The sequence below is a fragment of the Eleutherodactylus coqui genome, chromosome 3 (assembly GCF_035609145.1).
Source record: "Eleutherodactylus coqui strain aEleCoq1 chromosome 3, aEleCoq1.hap1, whole genome shotgun sequence".
NCBI lineage: Eukaryota > Metazoa > Chordata > Amphibia > Anura > Eleutherodactylidae > Eleutherodactylus > Eleutherodactylus coqui.
Genome location: NC_089839.1, coordinates 22,554,922 through 22,576,104, shown reverse-complemented (window position 1 = coordinate 22,576,104; position 21,183 = coordinate 22,554,922). Strand labels below are relative to the sequence as shown.

The following is a 21,183-nucleotide window of genomic DNA, read 5'->3' as shown; positions in this document are numbered from 1 at the left end:
GACGATGTATCTGCAGGCTGCCCGAGCGAACGAGACGACGGTGTATCTGCAGGCTGCCCGAGCGAACGAGCCGACGATGTATCTGTAGGCTGCCCGAGCGAACGAGCCGACGATGTATCTGCAGGCTGCCCGAGCGAACGAGACGACGGTGTATCTGCAGGCTGCCCGAGCGAACGAGCCGACGATGTATCTGTAGGCTGCCCGAGCGAACGAGCCGATGATGTATCTGCAGGTTGCCCGAGCGAACGAGCCGACGATGTATCTGCAGGTTGCCTGAGCGAACGAGCCGACGAAGTATCTGCAGGCTGCCCGAGCGAACGAGCCGACGATGTATCTGCAGGCTGCCCGAGTCGACGATGTATCTGTAGGCTGCCCGAGCGAACGAGCCGACGATGTATCTGTAGGCTGCCCGAGCGAACGAGCCGACGATGTATCTGTAGGCTGCCCGAGCGAACGAGCCGACGATGTATCTGTAGGCTGCCCGAGCGAACGAGCCGACAGTGTATCTGCAGGCTGCCCGAGCGAACGAGCCGACGGTGTATGTGCAGGCTGCCCGAGCGAACGAGCCGACGGTGTATCTGCAGGCTGCCCGAGCGAACGAGCCGACGGTGTATCTGCAGGCTGCCCGAGCGAACGAGCCGACGGTGTATCTGCAGGCTGCCCGAGCGAACGAGCCGACGGTGTATCTGCAGGCTGCCCGAGCGAACGAGCCGACGGTGTATCTGCAGGCTGCCCGAGCGAACGAGCCGGCGGTGTATCTGCAGGCTGCCCGAGCGAACGAGCCGGCGGTGTATCTGCAGGCTGCCCGAGCGAACGAGCCGGCGGTGTATCTGCAGGCTGCCCGATCGAACGAGCCGACGGTGTATCTGCAGGCTGCCCGATCGAACGAGCCGACGGTGTATCTGCAGGCTGCCCGAGCGAACGAGCCGACGGTGTATCTGCAGGCTGCCCGAGCGAACGAGCCGACGGTGTATCTGCAGGCTGCCCGAGCGAACGAGCCGACGGTGTATCTGCAGGCTGCCCGAGCGAACGAGCCGGCGGTGTATCTGCAGGCTGCCCGAGCGAACGAGCCGGCGGTGTATCTGCAGGCTGCCCGATCAAACGAGCCGACGGTGTATCTGCAGGCTGCCCGATCGAACGAGCCGACGGTGTATCTGCAGGCTGCCCGATCGAACGAGCCGACGGTGTATCTGCAGGCTGCCCGATCGAACGAGCCGACGGTGTATCTGCAGGCTGCCCGAGCGAACGAGCCGACGGTGTATCTGCAGGCTGCCCGAGCGAACGAGCCGACGGTGTATCTGCAGGCTGCCCGAGCGAACGAGCCGGCGGTGTATCTGCAGGCTGCCCGAGCGAACGAGCCGGCGGTGTATCTGCAGGCTGCCCGAGCGAACGAGCCGGCGGTGGTGTCACTCATTCTGACGATAATTGGCTCATCTGAAAGGACCCTTAGTCAATTAACTGGCCCTAGTGGACTGCGCCCAGAAAAAACAGCCCTTCCTTCTACTTCTATTCCATTCGCCTCTGCACTGCTCGGTCTGTTTACACAGGGAGAGTGCGAGGTGAGCGTACGGTAGTGCTCGGCTGTTTACTATCCACTCCATCCTTGTGTTTGCAGTGGTTTTCCGAATTTGCCTGCCTACTCAACTGTCTACCAATGTAAACCCGGCCTATGGGTGCTTGTAGACCAGCCGATTTAATGAAGCATTACTTTCCCTCTTTGCAGAGCTGCCGGTCGGTGCCAGGATGAGTAACAGCCACCCGCTGCGCCCGTACACCGCCATCGGTGAGATAGATCATGTGCACATCCTGTCGGAGCACGTGGGCGCCCTGATTAACGGCGAGGAGTACAGTGACGTCACCTTCATCGTGGACAAGATGAGATTCCCAGCCCACCGTGTCATCCTCGCCGCCCGCTGCCAGTACTTCAGGTTAGCACCCCGGGGGGTAATGACGCTTCATTGGGGTTAATGAGTGGCTCCTCCATCTTGTAGCTCACATTGTGTTTTAATTTCTCAATGGCTTTAGATTTCTGCTTGCTGTCAGTGAATGGAAGCAGCCTGGAATATTACTGACACATTGTAACAAGCCTTCCACAATGCGGACAGGGCTAGGTCTGAATGTAAGCAAGAAAGTTCTCATTCACTGACTGCAAACAGAGAAGTAGAAAATTGTAGGAAGAAGTTCAGTAGAAAGTTACAAAACGTCTTCAAAACTTTTGTCGGACGTTCGCGGTCCATGTGATATGGGTGGGTGGGGCATTCTACATGGGGGCTATTACTGCCTGTGTGTATGTATATATCCCACGTGTGTTCCCTTACACAGGGCGCTATTATATGGAGGGATGAGGGAGTCGCGCCCAGAAGCGGAGATCACCTTGCAGGACACCAGCCCCGAGGCGTTCGCCATGCTGATGAAGTACATGTACACAGGCCGAGCCAGCCTGCGGGATGAGCGGGAGGAGGTGCTGCTGGACTTCCTGAGCTTAGCTCACAAGTATGGCTTCCCTGAGCTGGAGGACTCCACGTCTGAGTACCTGTGCACCATCCTGAAGATCCAGAACGTGTGTATGATCTATGACGTGGCCAGCCTCTACTCCCTGCCCAAGCTCTGCACCACCTGCTGTATGTTCATGGACCGAAACGCACAGGACGTCCTCTCCAGCGATGGCTTCCTGACCCTCTCCAAGGTACCAACACCAGATGTCGCACGCCACTGCAGAGGGTTCTAGGTTATACAAGTTATGCATCATCACAAAGAGTTATATTACTCAGCATAGTGTTCTAGGTTAGACGTCACACACCAGTCTATAAGGTTCTAGGTTATACATCACTGCATGGGGTTCTAGTTTGTACTGCTCACATCACTCCAGAGGGTTCTCGGTTATACAAGATATGCATTATCGTATACAGTTGTACTACTCAGCATGGTGTTCTAGGTTAGACGTCACACACCACTGTATGAGGTTCTAGGTTATACATCACTGAATGGGATTCTACTTTGTACTGCTCACATCCCTCTAGAGGGTTCTAGGTTATACAAGTTTTGCATTAGCATTAACAGTTATACTACTCAGCATAGTGTTCTAGGTTACATGTTACACACCAGTGTATGAGGTTCTAGGTTATACATCCCTGCATGGGATTCTAGTTTGTACTGCTCACATCACTCTAGAGGGTTCTCGGTTATACAAGATATGCATTATCATATACAGTTGTACTACTCAGCATGGTGTTCTAGGTTAGACGTCACACCCCAGTGTATGAGGTTCTAGGTTATACATCACTGCATGGGATTCTAGTTTGTACTGCTCACATCACTCTAGAGGGTTCTCGGTTATACAAGTTATGCATCATCGTATACAGTTATACTACTCAGCATAGTGTTCTAGGTTAGACGTCACACACCACTGTATGAGGTTCTAGGTTATACATCGCTGCATGGGATTCTACTTTGTACTGCTCACATCACTCTAGAGGGTTCTAGGTTATACAAGTTTTGCATTAGCATTAACAGTTATACTACTCAGCATAGTGTTCTAGGTTACGTGTTACACACCAGTGTATGAGGTTCTAGGTTATACATCCCTGCATAGAATTCTAGTTTGTACTGCTCACATCACTCCAGAGGGTTCTAGGTTATATAAGTTATGCATCATCGTATACAGTTGTACTACTCAGCATGGTGTTCTAGGTTAGACGTCACACCCCAGTGTATGAGGTTCTAGGTTATACATCGCTGCTTGGGATTCTAGTTTGTACCGCTCACATCACTCTAGAGGGTTGTAGGTTATATAAGTTATGCATCATCGTATACAGTTGTACTACTCAGCATGGTGTTCTAGGTTAGACGTCACACCCCAGTGTATGAGGTTCTAGGTTATACATCGCTGCATGGGATTCTAGTTTGTACTTCTCACGTCACTTCAGAGGGTTCTAGGTCATACAAGTTATTCATCATGGTATTAGGATGTACTACCCCGTACAGAGTACCACTGTAGGTTATGTGTCACACATAAGTGTATAAGGTTCTAGATTATACATCACACGTCACTGCAGATGATTCTAGTGTATAGGCGGCCGGGGGGAGGGGGGGGGGCGTTGAGGCGGCCGGCTCTCCCAGAGTCCTGACTGGTTAGGGAGAGCTGAGGGAGTGCGGCATTTATCATTGTGTATCGCTCCATCACAAGACAGATTTGCCGTCAGGACTCTGGGAAAGCTGTGTGTCGGCCTCCGTTAGATGTAACGCTGGCCAATCAGAAGCCGATAGAAGTAAGAAATATAACCCCAGGGGGCGACTCCATGACTTGTACAGCTCTCCCAAGTTTTACTATGCGTCGCCTGTGGTTCTGCGTCTGTGTGCCACCAGCAGAGGTGCGGCGTGTATATGCTGTGTATGTGACATCCTCCGCAGCATCCAGCCTTTACTTTATTACTCGCACCCATCTTTCTGCAGACCCCGAGTGGCATATAAATCTGTATTTGTAAACTTCACCTTCCTTTGTCTTCTGTCAGTTTTCACTGTAGTTTGGCATTCTATTCCATAACCAGGAAGCTGAGACGTGTTTGCAGAGCTGCTGCGTGAGCGTGGCATGATGTGACTCCTCTGTAGTGACTCTAACCCCTCTCTCCCCAGACGGCCCTCCTAGACATCGTGCGGAGGGACTCGTTCGCTGCCCCAGAGAAGGACGTTTTTCAGTCACTCATGCGCTGGTGCCGACACAATGCAAAGGAGAACCACTCCGAGATCATGGCCGCCGTGCGCCTCCCACTGATGAGCCTCACCGAGCTGCTGAACGTGGTGCGACCGTCCGCGCTGCTCACCCCGGACTCCATCCTGGATGCCATTAAAGTGCGATCGGAGAGCCGTGACATGGACCTCAACTACCGCGGGATGCTGAGTAAGAGCCGGACCCTCCATCACTTCATGGGGGGAGATCCACCTGCCTTGTACTGAGCTAGATTGTATCCTACACTCCAGTTACCCCCAGAGCTGCAGTCTTTATTCTTACACACCAGTTGCCTCCGCAGCTGCAGCCTTTACCCTTACAGTTGCCTCCAGAGCTGCAGCCTTTACTCTTACAGTTGCCTCCGGAGCTGCGGCCTTTACCCTTACAGTTGCCTCCGGAGCTGCGGCCTTTACCCTTACAGTTGCCTCCGGAGCTGCGGCCTTTACCCTTACAGTTGACTCCGGAGCTGCGGCCTTTACTCTTACAGTTGCCTCCGGAGCTGCGGCCTTTACTCTTACAGTTGCCTCCGGAGCTGCGGCCTTTACTCTTACAGTTGCCTCCGGAGCTGCGGCCTTTACTCTTACAGTTGCCTCCGGAGCTGCGGCCTTTACTCTTACAGTTGCCTCCGGAGCTGCGGCCTTTACTCTTACAGTTGCCTCCGGAGCTGCGGCCTTTACTCTTACAGTTGCCTCCGGAGCTGCGGCCTTTACTCTTACAGTTGCCTCCGGAGCTGCGGCCTTTACTCTTACAGTTGCCTCCGGAGCTGCGGCCTTTACTCTTACAGTTGCCTCCGGAGCTGCGGCCTTTACCCTTACAGTTGCCTCCGGAGCTGCGGCTTTTACCCTTGCAGTTGCCTCCGGAGCTGCGGCCTTTACCCTTGCAGTTGCCTCCGGAGCTGCGGCCTTTACCCTTGCAGTTGCCTCCGCAGCTTCGGCCTTTACCCTTGCAGTTGCCTCCGCAGCTGCGGCCTTTACCCTTGCAGTTGCCTCCGCAGCTGCGGCCTTTACCCTTGCAGTTGCCTCCGCAGCTGCGGCCTTTACCCTTGCAGTTGCCTCCGCAGCTGCGGCCTTTACCCTTGCAGTTGCCTCCGCAGCTGCGGCCTTTACCCTTGCAGTTGCCTCCGCAGCTGCGGCCTTTACCCTTGCACTGCAGTCACATCCGGAGCTGCAGCCTTTACCCTTGCACTCCAGTCACATCCGGAGCTGCAGCCTTTACCCTTGCACTCCAGTCACATCCGGAGCTGCAGCCTTTACCCTTGCACTCCAGTCACATCCGGAGCTGCAGCCTTTACCCTTGCACTCCAGTCACATCCGGAGCTGCAGCCTTTACCCTTGCACTCCAGTCACATCCGGAGCTGCAGCCTTTACCCTTGCACTCCAGTCACATCCGGAGCTGCAGCCTTTACCCTTGCACTCCAGTCACATCCGGAGCTGCAGCCTTTACCCTTGCACTCCAGTCACATCCGGAGCTGCAGCCTTTACCCTTGCACTCCAGTCACATCCGGAGCTGCAGCCTTTACCCTTGCACTCCAGTCACATCCGGAGCTGCAGCCTTTACCCTTGCACTCCAGTCACATCCGGAGCTGCAGCGTTTGCTATTCTTCTTCTTCTTTCATACTGTACAATTTCTATAAATGCTACATCTCCCACAATGCACCGCAGCAGAACCAGCTCTGCATACTCTGGACTAGTGATGAACGCTAGAAGGGAGGCGCTGAGTGCAGCTCTGGATGTAACTGGAGTATGAGTAGGTTGTGAACAATGACCAGTGGCAGTGTATGTTGTGTCAGAACAGAGTGAGGGCGGCAGATGTACACTGCGTATAATCTATAGGGTCCTGATCGCCCTGCGGGGGGCAGTGTAGCCAGCATTATAACTTGGTTTGTCCTGCTCCCTACAGTCCCAGAGGAGAACATCGCCACTATGAAGTACGGGGCGCAGGTGGTGAAGGGGGAGCTGAAGTCGGCCCTGTTGGACGGCGACACTCAGAACTACGACCTGGATCACGGCTTTTCTAGGCACCCTATAGAGGACGACTGCCGCTCGGGTTTGCAGGTGAAGCTGGGGCAGCCGTCCATCATCAACCACATCCGCCTCCTTCTCTGGGACCGGGACAGCCGGTATGTCCATTGAGGGTGCCCAGCCGTGCCCGCTTACATGGGTCACCTGTAGTTTGTGGTCAGACGGACATGCCCTCTGAATATTAATACGTTTGCTGCCCCCCAGGTCCTATTCTTACTACATCGAAGTCTCCATGGATGAGCTGGACTGGATCCGAGTCATCGATCACTCGCAGTTCTTCTGTCGGTCCTGGCAGAAGCTCTATTTCCCGGCCCGGGTGTGCAGGTATGTCCAACAATCTGGTGCCCCTCCATCCCTGTAAAGGGGAGCTCCACCATGTACCAGTATGCATATAAACACTGTACGGAGTCACCTGCATTATACTCCAGAGCTGCGCTCACTGTTCTGTTGGTGTGGTCACTGCTTACAAAAACAGAAGAGTGAGTGCAGCTCTGGAGTATAACGCAGGATGTGACTCCCGCCAGGACGCAGGGTGCTGCGGAGTGTCCCACATATGAATGTCTCTGGCCCTCGAGGCGATGGTCACGTGGGGCTGCCTTGCTGAGGGTTTTCCGTGCGGATCGTCTGCGCATAAAGCCTGCAGCATTTACAGCGGCGGCACAATCTCGTATACGCGCTGCGGAAAAAAACACCCAAAATCTGCGCTGAAATTGACACGCGGGCGGAATGTAAATCCACGTGTCGATGAGCTGCAGCAGACGTGTAGTTCAGGTTCCACTTCATCAAATGAGCCGTGAAATCTGCATCAAAATACACAACAGAAGGGGCAGAGATTGTGCTGAGGAGATCTACAGCAAATCTGCGCCGTGTGAACATTCATCCAACCATCTGCGGTTGGGCTATGTATTCTCAGCCCCTAGGGGGCGTTATTGGGGGGCATTCTCAGGTATGGGATTGGGGGGGGACAGTCTCTGGTATGGGATTTGTGGGGCAGTCAGGTATGGGATGGGGGGGGCATTCTCAGGTGTGGGATTGGGGGGAGCAGTTTTAATTATGGGATTGAGGGGGGCAGTCTCAGCTATGGGATTGGGGGGAGCAGTCTCAGGTGTGGGATTGGGGGGAGCAGTTTTATTTATGGTATTGGGGGAGCAGTCTCAGGTATGGGATTAGGGGGGGCATTCTCAGGTGTGGGATTGGGGGGGCATTCTCAGGTGTAGGATTGGGGGGAGCAGTCTCGGGTGTGGGATGGGGGGCGGTCTCGGGTGTGGGATGGGGGGCGGTCTCGGGTGTGGGATGGGGGGCGGTCTCGGGTGTGGGATGGGGGGCGGTCTCGGGTGTGGGATGGCGGGCGGTCTCGGGTGTGGGATGGCGGGCGGTCTCGGGTGTGGGAAGGGGGGCGGTCTCTGGTGTGGGAAGGGGGCGAGGGGCAGTCTCTGGTGTGGGATTGGGGCGAGGGGCAGTCTCTGGTGTGGGATTGGGGCGAGGGGCAGTCTCTGGTGTGGGATTGGGGCGAGGGGCAGTCTCTGGTGTGGGATTGGGGCGAGGGGCAGTCTCTGGTGTGGGATTGGGGCGAGGGGAAGTCTCTGGTGTGGGATTGGGGCGAGGGGCAGTCTCTGGTGTGGGATTGGGGCGAGGGGCAGTCTCTGGTGTGGGATTGGGGCGAGGGGCAGTCTCTGGTGTGGGATTGGGATTAGGGGGGCAGTCTCGGGTATGTGAGGCGGGGGGGATCTGGAGGGATTTCCGATTTTTCTCTGCCCAGTATTTGCTGATAGTATTGCTAGATGGTTCCGCCTCTTCATGCCGCTCGGCATCTCTGCTGTGTTTTGCCCCCTTCTTCGTCCCGTATTTGCCCTCTCGCCGTCCTGTTCTGGCTGCAGGAGATATTAATCGCATCTGTTGTTTGCACTTGTTACATAATGTGATTATCGCACACGCCGGCCGCACGCTTCTTTAGAATAAGCTTCTTGTACTGTGAACGGTCGCCACTAATTGGGATGGAGCAGCTAATAATGCAGCTGTAGTGTACAGAGCGGCCACTTGGTGGCAGCGTTGCGCCGGTTGTCGGGTGCTCAGCGAAAACAAAGTGAAGTCACCGACTGTTGTTTTTGTCTCGGGTTTGATAGATAAAGGCCTCAAGTAGAACAAGGGCGGTCACACAACGCTGATCTCCGTCAGCCTGGAACGTCTCCATTTCATCTCTGTTTGCAGCGTGTGACTTAAAGGGGCAAAACCTGCGGCTTATAACAGTGCTGGAACGTAATAAGAGAAGCAGGTGGTGCACAATGTGTTGTACCTAAGTATGTAGCCATGGATGTAGCTGTACGGGACGGCGGGAGGGGATGTGTGCGCTGCATGTTGTGCACATAGAAAAAAGCAACACCAGCCCTCTATCTTGTCGAGGTCAAAGTTGATCCTCTGTGAGATAAATACATCTGTAGCTCAATTCTCTTTCCTCTCCTAGAGTCCAGACTATTACATATCCTCAACAGATCCTGCGCTACATCCTGTATTATACTCCAGAGCTGTACTCACTATTCTGCTGGTGGGGTCACTGTGTACATACATTACTTATCCTGTACTGATCCTGAGTTACATCCTGTATTATACTCCAGAGCTGCACTCACTATTCTGCTGGTGGAGTCACTGTGTACATACATTACTTATCCTGTACTAATCCTGAGTTACATCCTGTATTATACCCCAGAGCTGCACTCACTATTCTGCTGGTGGAGTCACTGTGTACATACATTACTTATCCTGTACTAATCCTGAGTTACATCCTGTATTATACCCCAGAGCTGCACTCACTATTCTGCTGGTGGAGTCACTGTGTACATACATTACTTATCCTGTACTGATCCTGAGTTACATCCTGTATTATACTCCAGAGCTGCACTCACTATTCTGCTGGTGGAGTCACTGTGTACATACATTACTTATCCTGTACTGATCCCGAGTTACATCCTGTATTATACTCCAGAGCTGCACTCACTATTCTGGTGGTGGAGTCACTGTGTACATACATTACTTATTCTGTACTGATCCTGAGTTACATCCTGTATTATACTCCAGAGCTGCACTCACTATTCTTCCCAGAGCTGCCTCCCTCCCTTCTGCACTGAATGACTCTGAACCAAAGTTGAAATGTAATAACTTTACTGAGTGTTATACTCCAGTTACACCCGAAGCTGCAGTCACCATTCTGATGACTTGTAGTTTGTGCTCGGGCCAGACCCCCCATCTGTTGGCTCTCTGCTGCAGCCTGCGTTATACACCGGTCACACACTGTGCTGTTTCTATGATCTAGATGGCTTCCTTTTAGTACATGGGCTGAATAATTATCCTCCAGTCACACCCCAAGCTGCATCCATAATTCCAATGGCTTCCTACTCGCAGTGGTTCTGCTTCCTCGCTCCTGGCTTAAGAGCTCCTTCACTGCGGCACAGGAGGTTTTTTGGTCCGTGAATACGCTGCCTCGGTTTTTGGCGCTGATCTGCAGTCGGATTCGCCCTGTCGGTGGGCAAAACCCGCGTTCAGTATTCCAACGCGAAAACCTGCGTTCCTGCGCCAAGGAGTGACATGGCCGTCCTAGACGCGGAAACACGATATTCTGAATGCGGGTTTCGCCTATTAACAGCGCAAAAGCTGCGTGTAGATCCGCGCCAAATACCGTGGCTGAAAGACGTGGATTTTGCCGCGTTTTTCTGAAGTGGAATTTACAGCGGCGATTCCTCCGTGTGAACACAGCCTTCGTGTTTGAATTAAAGCATATATTCTACTCTAGTCACCTCCAGAGCTGCATCTATACTACTGACAATGCCCTCTGGCTGTGGGATTTCACACCTCGCTGCCGCTTCAGCATCTCTGCGGATTCCGCTCCGCTTGCGCAGTAAGACCTGTGGTGTTATAAATGGGGTGTAAGCTGTGTCACATGCTTCATCTCCAACAATGCAGGGCAGCAGGGATCGTGTCCAACTGCAGCCATGGACTCCAGTCACATCTAGAGCTGCAGTCACATTTCTGCTGTCTGTTACTATGTGGCAGTGTGCGTCTGACAAGCATACTGGGGTCCCAGATTCCACTACGTCTTGCTGCAGTGCATTGTGGGAGATGTAGCAATCTGCGATTTCATATGAAACCTGCAGCTTTGGGTGTGACTGGAGTATAAGACAAGCTTGTCATCCCGAGTAGAGGGAATCTTTCGCTGCGGAGGACCGTAGTACGATCGTGTTTTTCAGCCTCGTGTTTTTTGATCCTTCTCCTTTAAATCATCCCGATTGCCGCGAGCGCTTAGTATTGCGTATACGGCGCCCCCGCCCGCGCTCCTGTCTGAAGCGTGCGGTCAGTCAAACCCCGGTGGTCCGGCATTGTGTGGCTTCCCCTAATTGTCTGGTAATTGCTTTTCCTCCGTGTCTCCCCCCTCCGCTGCGCCGGATTCCTTACTAATCCCCCTGACCCGGAGGTGAGCGGCCGCCGCGCACATAAGCCGCTTTCCCCTCGCCTTCTCTATGAAAGTATTAACCAGAGACTGCGGAGCCGCTTATCCCGGAGTCTGAGTGATTAGCGATTACAGCGGCGCAGCGGAATACACTTGCTGTCATCCCATGCAGCCGCACACTTGGCGAATGGCGAATTACGGACATTATCGCTTGGGGATCGTTCGCATGTAGTGGATTTGATAACCATTTTCCGCAGTGGGAAATTAGCGCTAAATTCACACCAGGCTTCAGTCCTTCAGCTAAAAGCGTGAAATCAATGTGAATCCTCATGGAAAACCGCGCCGAAATCAGCTCGCGAGTTTTGACGGGGATCAGCAGCACGGGATATGTCGCGGTTTTGGTACTGATTCGCACCACAATCCACTCTGTGGGAACGTACCCCTACGGCTACACTCACAGGGGCGAATCTCGCGCAATTGTTTTGTGTTACGAGTTTCTTCGTGTCCCCTGGAACGCATCGGCCATTGTCTTCAGTAGGACCGTCAAACGAATCGCGCGCCGCGTCATGTGATGCTTCCCATTGGAAATAATAGGAAACATTCGCTGATGCTGGTGAAACGAGCGCCGGGGGGTCGGATCAGCTGAGAAGTGATGTGAAGTGTTTTTTCGTGAGAAGCTGCTCGCGGCCGCGGGTGAAACGTGCGCTGACAAGCTTCGTATGGCGCTCGCCGGCGTGCAGGAAGCCTCGGGGGACTTCAGCCAGCAGAATTCAGCGCGGCGGTTTCATGTGAATCCCGCCTCTGAACACCTTGTCAGAATCCACGTCTTTTTCTCGCACGGATTTTGGCGCGGATCCGCTCATGGATTCGGCCCTCTCAGATGCCCTCTGCATCAAAATGTGTTTTTTTGTTTGTTTTTTTAACTATTAAAGACATGAATCCCCTTTTGACCGTTTAGGGGTTAAATCTCTGGGGGTCCGACTCCTGGGATCTCGAACACGAAGGACCCCGAGTACCCCATTTGAGTGGCGCAGCAGTGCGCGGGCGTGACCACGGCTGAAGTAGATGTCCGCGCTCATTGCTCTCCTCCGTCCCATACACTTCGCTGCCGCTCACATGGGGTCCTCGGGGGTCCGTCGTCAGACCCCCTGCAGTCGCAGCGAGCCTCGGTCATGTGATCAGACTGAAGGCAGAACGGGTCTTGTTGTCCTTCTGAGGTAAAATGAAAGCTGTGCTGTGATTGGTTGCTAGGGGCAACCAGGACCGTCCTCACAGGGTGGGTAGGTCAGGCCCAGTGTTTTTAATGGGGGGCCCCATTTTTCCGGGCCTTTGTTTCGGGGCCGTTTTCTGGGGTACGTATGGCCTCTAGTGGGTCCTCTCTGCCGCCCCTCCGGTTTGTAGCCCTGCTGTTTCCAAGTGCCCACTGCCATTTTCTAACTACATAATGCGCATTGTGCACTGCTCGGTGATTGGCCAGCGCTGATCACGTGAGCAGCTCTGGCCAATCAGAGAGCGGGTATAATGCATTATGGATGATCAGGTGGTATAAAGATCACATCGGCCATATTGGATGTTCAAAAACGGGGCCTAGACCCGGTGGGGCGGCGTGTGAGAAGGGTGGCTTCAGGTAATCCACCCCTCCAGGCCCGGGACAGCACGTCGCTGTAACTATCCATGATCGGTCATCGATGGTTGATGAGCGGCGTCTGCTGCCTGCTGTCCCTGCTGATCAGCTGTTCACCAGGCCCGTTGTCGGTGTAGATGAAGCCAGAAGCGGACCGCTCCGTCCATGGGGCCCGCATGGAAGGACTAGGAATTATTAGGAAATTATAGTACCAGAGTTTGTGGTGGCGCTATGCACCACACAGCTTCGCTACATGCGTGTCACACACAGCTGTGCTTCATGCCATGCACATGTTACAAACTCGGCTCTGCTACATGACATACATCCATGCTGACTATACACATTACATGGACAGCACATTACACAAACAGCCACTCGCAGCTCTACTACATCCATCCTGATTCCCACACATGACACACACAGCTCTTGGATACAGTGATGAGCCCCTGGTCATGTGATCCCTGACTCCACCCACACAGTTGATCACATGATGGTGACATCATCACAGGTCCTGTACTTTCTGTCAGCTTATCCAGTATACAGTACTACCAAACTCCAGAATGGCTCCTCCCACAACAGTGATATCACCACAGGTCTTTAAGCCCGCCAGATCTCTGTGGTGACGGTAGGTCAGTGTCTCCTGTCAGACCCGCTGAGTTGTGTCTGATGTAACAGCTTAATTGTATTCTCAGTGTGTTAGGAGCTACGATGGCGCCGGGGGGCGGGGCTATGATGTCGCCAGGGAGACGAGCTATGAGACTCACTCACATACAAACAGACAAGTGGTCGTTAGTAGTTTGACTAGTAATTATTAGGAAGTTATAGTACAAGTGTGTCTGGCGGTGCCACACAGCTCTGCTACATGGTACATCCATTATGATCCCCACACATCTCACACAGCTGTGCTACATCCTGGTTCACACACATCACACACAGAGCTCTACTACATCCCTCCTGATCACACACACAGCACTTGACAAGCACCGCTCTGATACATCCTGATTCACACACAGCTGTGCTACATGGTACATCTTTTATGATCCCCACATATTTCACACACAGCTCTATTAAATCCATTCTGACCCCATACATTACACACAGCTCTGCTACATCCTGCTTCACACGCACACAGCACTACTCCATCCATCCTGATTCATGCACATGACACACAGAGTATTCTACATCCATCCTGATTTCCACACATTACCAGACTCTTGGATACACTGATCAGCCCCTGGTCATAGGATGGGATGGAGCAGCAGAATTGTGAGTGCAGCTCTGGGTGTCATTGGAGAAAGAGATGGGATGGAGCAGCAGAATTGTGAATGCAGCTCTGGGTGTGAGTGGAGAATGAGATGGGATGAAGCAGAAGAATTGTGAGTGGACAATAGGATTGGATTGAGCATCGGTATTGTGAGTGCAGCTCTGGGTGTGAGTGGAGAAAGAGATGGGATGGAGAACCAGGATTGTGAGTGCAGCTCTGGATGTGAGTGGAGAATAATATGGGATGGAGCATCAGAATTGTGAGTGCAGCTCTGGATGTGAGTGGAGAAAGATGGGATGGAGCGCCAGGATTGTGAGTGCAGCTCTGGATGTGAGTGGAGAAAGAGATGGGATGGAGGGGCAGGATTGTGAGTGCAGCTCTGGATGTGAGTGGAGAATAAGATGGGATGGAGCATCAGGATTGTGAGTGCAGCTCTGGATGTGAGTGGAGAAAGAGATGGGATAGAGCGGCAGGATTGTGAGTGCAGCTCTGGATGTGAGTGGAGAAAGAGATGGGATGGAGCGGCAGGATTGTGAGTGCAGCTCTGGATGTGAGTGGAGTCTAAGACAATGTAAATGAATCAGTCATATTAAAAATAGGCAGCATTGTGTAACATGTAGACTGGACGTACATGGAGCCGTGAACGGCGGAGTTGTACTTTGAGGGGGTCATTACGTAGGCGTCCGCCGCGCTCCGCGTCCTCATCACAGCGCGGACGCTTCTCTTCTTTCTCCCTGGGACGTCGTCTTTCTTGTGGAGATATCGGATGAGCCGCCATCATTTGGTCTAATACATTGGTTGGGGCCTTTAGTGGAGTGGCATCGCTGCGCCCGTCCTCGCGGCCGCGGTACGCACGGTGCCGGGGATGACGCGCCTCGATCTGCGGGACTTGGAGACGGTTCAAATTAAAGAAAAAGGATTAAAAAAGCAGCATAAGATGATGGAGCGCGGCGGTCGGCACGATAACGGGCGCTCACGCCAAATACATCCTCCCACCCTGTTTACACCATAGTTCGTGTTAGCGGAGGATCTGACGGACTGCAGCGCAGAGTCTGCCACCACTATGTATTGTAGTAGTCTTACCTATTGCTCCCTGTTATCAGCCATTTCATACAGCAGAGAAGCTGACCGTAACCCTGACCGCCATCTTCTAGTGCGTTAACATTCGTCCTTTGTGTTGCCAGCAGCAATGATCCAGTGCGCCCACACAGTTACCGCCATATTGTAATGTACAGATAATGCAGTAGATGTGACCTGCAGTCCCATGTAACACCACAGATAATGCAGTAGATGTGACCCGCAGTCCTATGTAACACCACAGATAATGCAGTAGATGTGACCTGCAGTCCCATGTAACACCACAGATAATGCAGTAGATGTGACCCGCAGTCCTATGTAATACCACAGATAAGTTAGTAGATGTGACTCGCATTCCCATGTAACACCACAGATAATGCAGTAGATGTGACCTGCTGTCCTATGTAACCCCACATATAATGCAGTAGATGTGACCCGCAGTCCCATGTAACCCCACAGATAATGCAGTAGATGTGACCCGCAGTCCCATGTAACACCACAGATAATGCAGTAGATGTGACCTGCAGTCCCATGTAACGCCACAGATAATGTAGTAGATGTGACCCGCAGTCCTATGTAACCCCACATATAATGCAGTAATGTGACTCGCAGTCCCATGTAACACCACAGATAATGTAGTAGATGTGACCCGCAGTCCTATGTAACACCACAGATAATGTAGTAGATGTGACCCGCAGTCCTATGTAACACCACAGATAATGCAGTAGATGTGACCCGCAGTCCCATGTAACACCACAGACAATGCAGTAGGTGTGACCCGCAGTCCCATGTAACACCACAGATAATGCAGTAGATGTGACCTGCAGTCCCATGTAACACCACAGGTAATGCAGTAGATGTGACCTGCAGTCCCATGTAACACCACAGATAATGCAGTAGATGTGACCTGCAGTCCCATGTAACACCACAGATAATGCAGTAGATGTGACCCGCAGTCCTATGTAACACCACAGATAATGTAGTAGATGTGACCCGCAGTCCCATGTAACACCACAGATAATGTAGTAGATATGACCCGGAGTCCTATGTAACACCACAGATAATGTAATTGATTTGACCGGCAGTCCTATGTAACCCCACATATAATGCAGTATATGTGACCCGCAGTCCCATGTAACACCACAGATAATGTAGTAGATGTGACCTGCAGTCCCATGTAACCCCACCGATCAGACTTTCCCTCCCACCTCCCCCAGGTTGCGATCTGCCCCCCGATGCTGCTGAGCTGCCCCCCGCTCCTGGTATCGCTCCGCTCCTCGTTATCAGGTGGTTGATGAGAGACGGCTCTTTAATTACCTGCGGCGCTGGAGATATTTTTCTAATTAACCGCCTGCGATACGTGAAGGAAGCGAGCCGCTCGCAGTATTTAATTATGCAAAACCCCAACGCTCTCCGCATCCACCGCGTACGGCCCTCGGTGATTGAACCACCGCCAGGCGGCCGCGGCGTTTGCCAGCCGGGATTGTGGGAACTGCTACTAGGATTCAGAAGCTGTCAATGTGTCTTATACTCCAGTCACATCCAGAGCTGCATTTAAAAGTATGCTGCCTTCACGTTGGCTCTCAGCCTGGTGCATGGGAAAGCTTTGTCTGTCCGGCATTGTGGGAGATGTAATGTATGTGATTGGCCCTGTACACGGGTTACATATTGCCTGCAGCTCCCAAAGTGGGTTGCGCCCCCTACATGTCGGATGACGTTAGGAAATGGTGCGTGTTATAGAGTTGTCTGACGGCCTCTCTGGGGGTCCGGTTAGTGGTTCAGGGGATATTACAGGATTTCGCCCACCAAGGGTGTTTGAAACTTAGGATACGTTGTCGCGGTCGCCGTGCGCTGCAGGTACTGACCAGTAGGTGGCAGTGTGTGACCACAGCAGAGGCGCAGCTCCTGTCACTCCGGCCACCATCTGTGTGACAAGATCTGAAACACGCTTCTTACTTGCTGCAGGTAAGCGGTGAATCCGGTCCGCTCCAGCCTCTCTACAGACCGCTCTGACGTCCTCCAGGCCCAACATCTACAAGCCCCTCTTGTAGTTCTCTTGGCCCCTCCCTGCAGACCCATTTTGCCATTGTTTTGGCCCCTCTCTGTACAGTCTTGTTCTCCTCTGGGTCCCTTTCTGCAGGTCCCTCTGCGCGCGCCCCTCTTGTCGGCCTCCGGGCCCTTCTCTGCGCGCCCCTCTTGTCGGCCTCCGGGCCCTTCTCTGCGCGCCCCTCTTGTCGGCCTCCGGGCCCTTCTCTGCGCGCCCCCCTCTTGTCGGCCTCCGGGCCCTTCTCTGCGCGCCCCTCTCTTGTCGGCCTCCGGGCCCTTCTCTGCGCTCCCCTCTTGTCGGCCCCCGGGCCCTTCTCTGCGCTCCCCTCTCTTGTCGGCCTCCGGGCCCTTCTCTGCGCTCCCCTCTCTTGTCGGCCTCCGGGTCCTTCTCTGCGCGCCCCCCTCTTGTCGGCCTCCGGGCCCTTCTCTGCGCGCCCCTCTTGTCGGCCTCCGGGCCCTTCTCTGCGCTCCCCTCTCTTGTCGGCCTCCGGGCCCTTCTCTGCGCGCCCCTCTCTTGTCGGCCTCCGGGCCCTTCTCTGCGCTCCCCTCTTGTCGGCCCCCGGGCCCTTCTCTGCGCTCCCCTCTCTTGTCGGCCTCCGGGCCCTTCTCTGCGCTCCCCTCTTGTCGGCCCCCGGGCCCTTCTCTGCGCGCCCCTCTCTTGTCGGCCTCCGGGCCCTTCTCTGCGCGCCCCTCTCTTGTCGGCCTCCGGGCCCTTCTCTGCGCTCCCCTCTCTTGTCGGCCTCCGGGCCCTTCTCTGCGCGCCCCTCTCTTGTCGGCCTCCGGGCCCTTCTCTGCGCGCCCCTCTCTTGTCGGCCTCCGGGCCCTTCTCTGCGCGCCCCTCTTGTCGGCCTCCGGGCCCTTCTCTGCGCGCCCCTCTCTTGTCGGCCTCCGGGCCCTTCTCTGCGCTCCCCTCTCTTGTCGGCCTCCGGGCCCTTCTCTGTGCGCCCCTCTTGTCGGCCTCCGGGCCCTTCTCTGCGCTCCCCTCTTGTCGGCCTCCGGGCCCTTCTCTGCGCTCCCCTCTTGTCGGCCTCCGGGCCCTTCTCTGCGCGCCCCTCTCTTGTCGGCCTCCGGGCCCTTCTCTGCGCGCCCCCCTCCTGTCGGCCTCCGGGCCCTTCTCTGCGCGCCCCCCCTCCTGTCGGCCTCCGGGCCCTTCTCTGCGCGCCCCTTCTTTTGTCGGCCTCCGGGCCCTTCTCTGCGCGCCCCCCTCTTGTCGGCCTCCGGGCCCTTCTCTGCGCGCCCCTCTTGTCGGCCTCCGGGCCCTTCTCTGCGCGCTCCTCTTGTCGGCCTCCGGGCCCTTCTCTGCGCGCTCCTCTTGTCGGCCTCCGGGCCCTTCTCTGCGCTCCCCTCTCTTGTCGGCCCCCGGGCCCTTCTCTGCGCTCCCCTCTCTTGTCGGCCTCCGGGCCCTTCTCTGCGCTCCCCTCTCTTGTCGGCCTCCGGGCCCTTCTCTGCGCGCCCCTCTCTTGTCGGCCTCCGGGCCCTTCTCTGCGCTCCCCTCTCTTGTCGGCCTCCGGGCCCTTCTCTGCGCGCCCCTCTTGTCGGCCTCCGGGCCCTTCTCTGCGCGCCCCTCTCTTGTCGGCCTCCGGGCCCTTCTCTGCGCTCCCCTCTCTTGTCGGCCTCCGGGCCCTTCTCTGCGCGCCCCTCTTGTCGGCCTCCGGGCCCTTCTCTGCGCTCCCCTCTTGTCGGCCTCCGGGCCCTTCTCTGCGCTCCCCTCTTGTCGGCCTCCGGGCCCTTCTCTGCGCGCCCCTCTCTTGTCGGCCTCCGGGCCCTTCTCTGCGCGCCCCCCTCCTGTCGGCCTCCGGGCCCTTCTCTGCGCGCCCCCCCTCCTGTCGGCCTCCGGGCCCTTCTCTGCGCGCCCCTTCTTTTGTCGGCCTCCGGGCCCTTCTCTGCGCGCCCCCCTCCTGTCGGCCTCCGGGCCCTTCTCTGCGCGCCCCTCTTGTCGGCCTCCGGGCCCTTCTCTGCGCGCTCCTCTTGTCGGCCTCCGGGCCCTTCTCTGCGCGCTCCTCTTGTCGGCCTCCGGGCCCTTCTCTGCGCTCCCCTCTCTTGTCGGCCTCCGGGCCCTTCTCTGCGCGCCCCTCTCTTGTCGGCCTCCGGGCCCTTCTCTGCGCGCCCCTCTCTTGTCGGCCTCCGGGCCCTTCTCTGCGCGCCCCTCTCTTGTCGGCCTCCGGGCCCCTCTTTGCGCGCCCCTTGGGGGCCTGAGATGTATACTCACAATGGTGTCTGACACCAAGGGAGTGCCAACGTCCGCAGAGGGGCAAGGGGGGAGGCACACGGCACTTCTCTGACAGGCTGCAGGTTGCTTTGTCCTTCGGGTCTCTGGCACTCCCTGCAGCTCCTGCTGTTAGTTTGGAGACTCTGCACTTGGCCATCAGTGCTGACAGACTTGGGTCGTGGGGGCATCATCGCTCCCCAAAGAGAGCACCCAGAAGGGGTGTGAGAAGACACCTGAGAGGTGAGCGGGGAGACCTGTAAGGCCATCCATGCTCCTCTGGGTAATTTATGCAAATAAGGAAGCTGGAGCACTACCTCTGCAGCGCCACCTATTGGATGGCAGCATTCCTGCAAATCAATGTCCGACTGATTAGTCTGTAAAACAGTGATTGGGAATTGAACACCGGCCAGAACTCATACACAGACAGCTGTTTCGGGGTGTTCGCCCCTCATCAGTGCCACGCAGGTGTCACATAGTCGGCTGCGTTTACCTGACTGCAGAATTATCCGTGAGCGCTCGCAGGAAACACTCAGCGATGTATCAGGCAAGGGAAGCCGGCGGGTTTTCATGGTTGAGCAGAGTGTAGTCGGCGCATCGGCAGTAAGTGATGTATTACTCCACAGTGCGCTAACAAAACCTGCCCTGACGGCTGCAATAACCGGCTCCATATCATCGCCTCGCAGCACAAACAGCAGCGCAAAAAACCCGACAACTACTAAAAAACAAACCCGCTCCGCCGTCACGCCGGGCGAGGAAACTCGTTGACTCTTCAATTGTGCGAAAATGACGGCAAATCTCTGGCTTCCCTCCACGCTGGAGCTAATCTACCTCAACCTGCAGGACGGCTCCGGGCGCCGAGATAGCGGGAGGCAATGAGCTGCGAGGCAGCGGCGGCGGTTTTATTACACCAATTACTCCGCAGTCAGTCATTTTAGGAATCATTAGACTCTTCATGGAAGAAAACAGTCCTGATGCGGTGATGCCCCGGCACAGCGCCGCCGTAATCCGGGAGATCCACTCCGACGGCTGGATGACATTAGTAGTGGATGTCTTATGTACTGACATCCAGTCGGAGCTCAGTGCTGCCCCCCAGGGGTTGGCGGTGTCATGGTGAATGGGACGCACCGATGACGGCTGCCCCTTCTCTGTGAGTGCGGTGGAGGGGGATGTACTGACAACTGGTCGGAGCTCAGTGCTGCCCCCCCAGGGGTTGGCGATGTCCTGGTGAATGGGACGCTGCCTCTTTGTGAGTGCGGTGGAGGGGGGATCGTTGCGGTGACATTTTGGGATCTCTAAGGCATCTCCAGGTTCACAGCCGTTACATCCCGGGAGGCTCTGGCGGGGCGCACCCTCAGACCTTACTGTGGGGGTCCTCATACACGGCCCAATCTCTTCCAGATTTCTTTACATGAGCCAAGACTCGCTGGTTGTTGGCCCTGACAAGCGGCGCCCCATGACCCGGCGGTGTGAAGGGCTTTAAGAAGGACCTGCTTCGTATCTTCTTTAGTTTGAGTTTACATTCTTTGTAGTGATGTTCACCTACACCAAGTCTTATAATGCATTGAGAGCTGCAGTTACTGTTCTACTCCAGTCACCTCCAAAGCTGCATTAATTATTCTTCTACTTTTATCCAGAGCTGTCTTACACTCCAGTCCATTCCAGAGTTGCATTCACTACTATATTCATCACATCCAGAAGTGCAATCCCTCTTCTTATACTCCAGTGACATCTAGAGCTGCATTCACTCTTATACTCCAGTGACATCTAGAGCTGCATTC

The 21,183-nt window shown here is 55.0% G+C and overlaps 1 protein-coding gene across 1 annotated transcript in view; it reads left to right on the top strand.

Moving 5' to 3' along the window:
- BTBD9 (BTB domain containing 9) overlaps window positions 1–21,183 on the top strand; it is a 79,344-nt gene that overhangs the window by 4,749 nt on the left and 53,412 nt on the right. Inside the window, exons 2-6 of the mRNA XM_066595299.1 lie at window positions 1,724–1,928; window positions 2,323–2,686; window positions 4,633–4,897; window positions 6,626–6,845; window positions 6,952–7,071. Coding sequence (XP_066451396.1) covers window positions 1,744–1,928; window positions 2,323–2,686; window positions 4,633–4,897; window positions 6,626–6,845; window positions 6,952–7,071 — 1,154 coding nt within the window. The 5' untranslated portion in view covers window positions 1,724–1,743. The remainder of the gene's footprint in view (window positions 1–1,723; window positions 1,929–2,322; window positions 2,687–4,632; window positions 4,898–6,625; window positions 6,846–6,951; window positions 7,072–21,183) is intronic.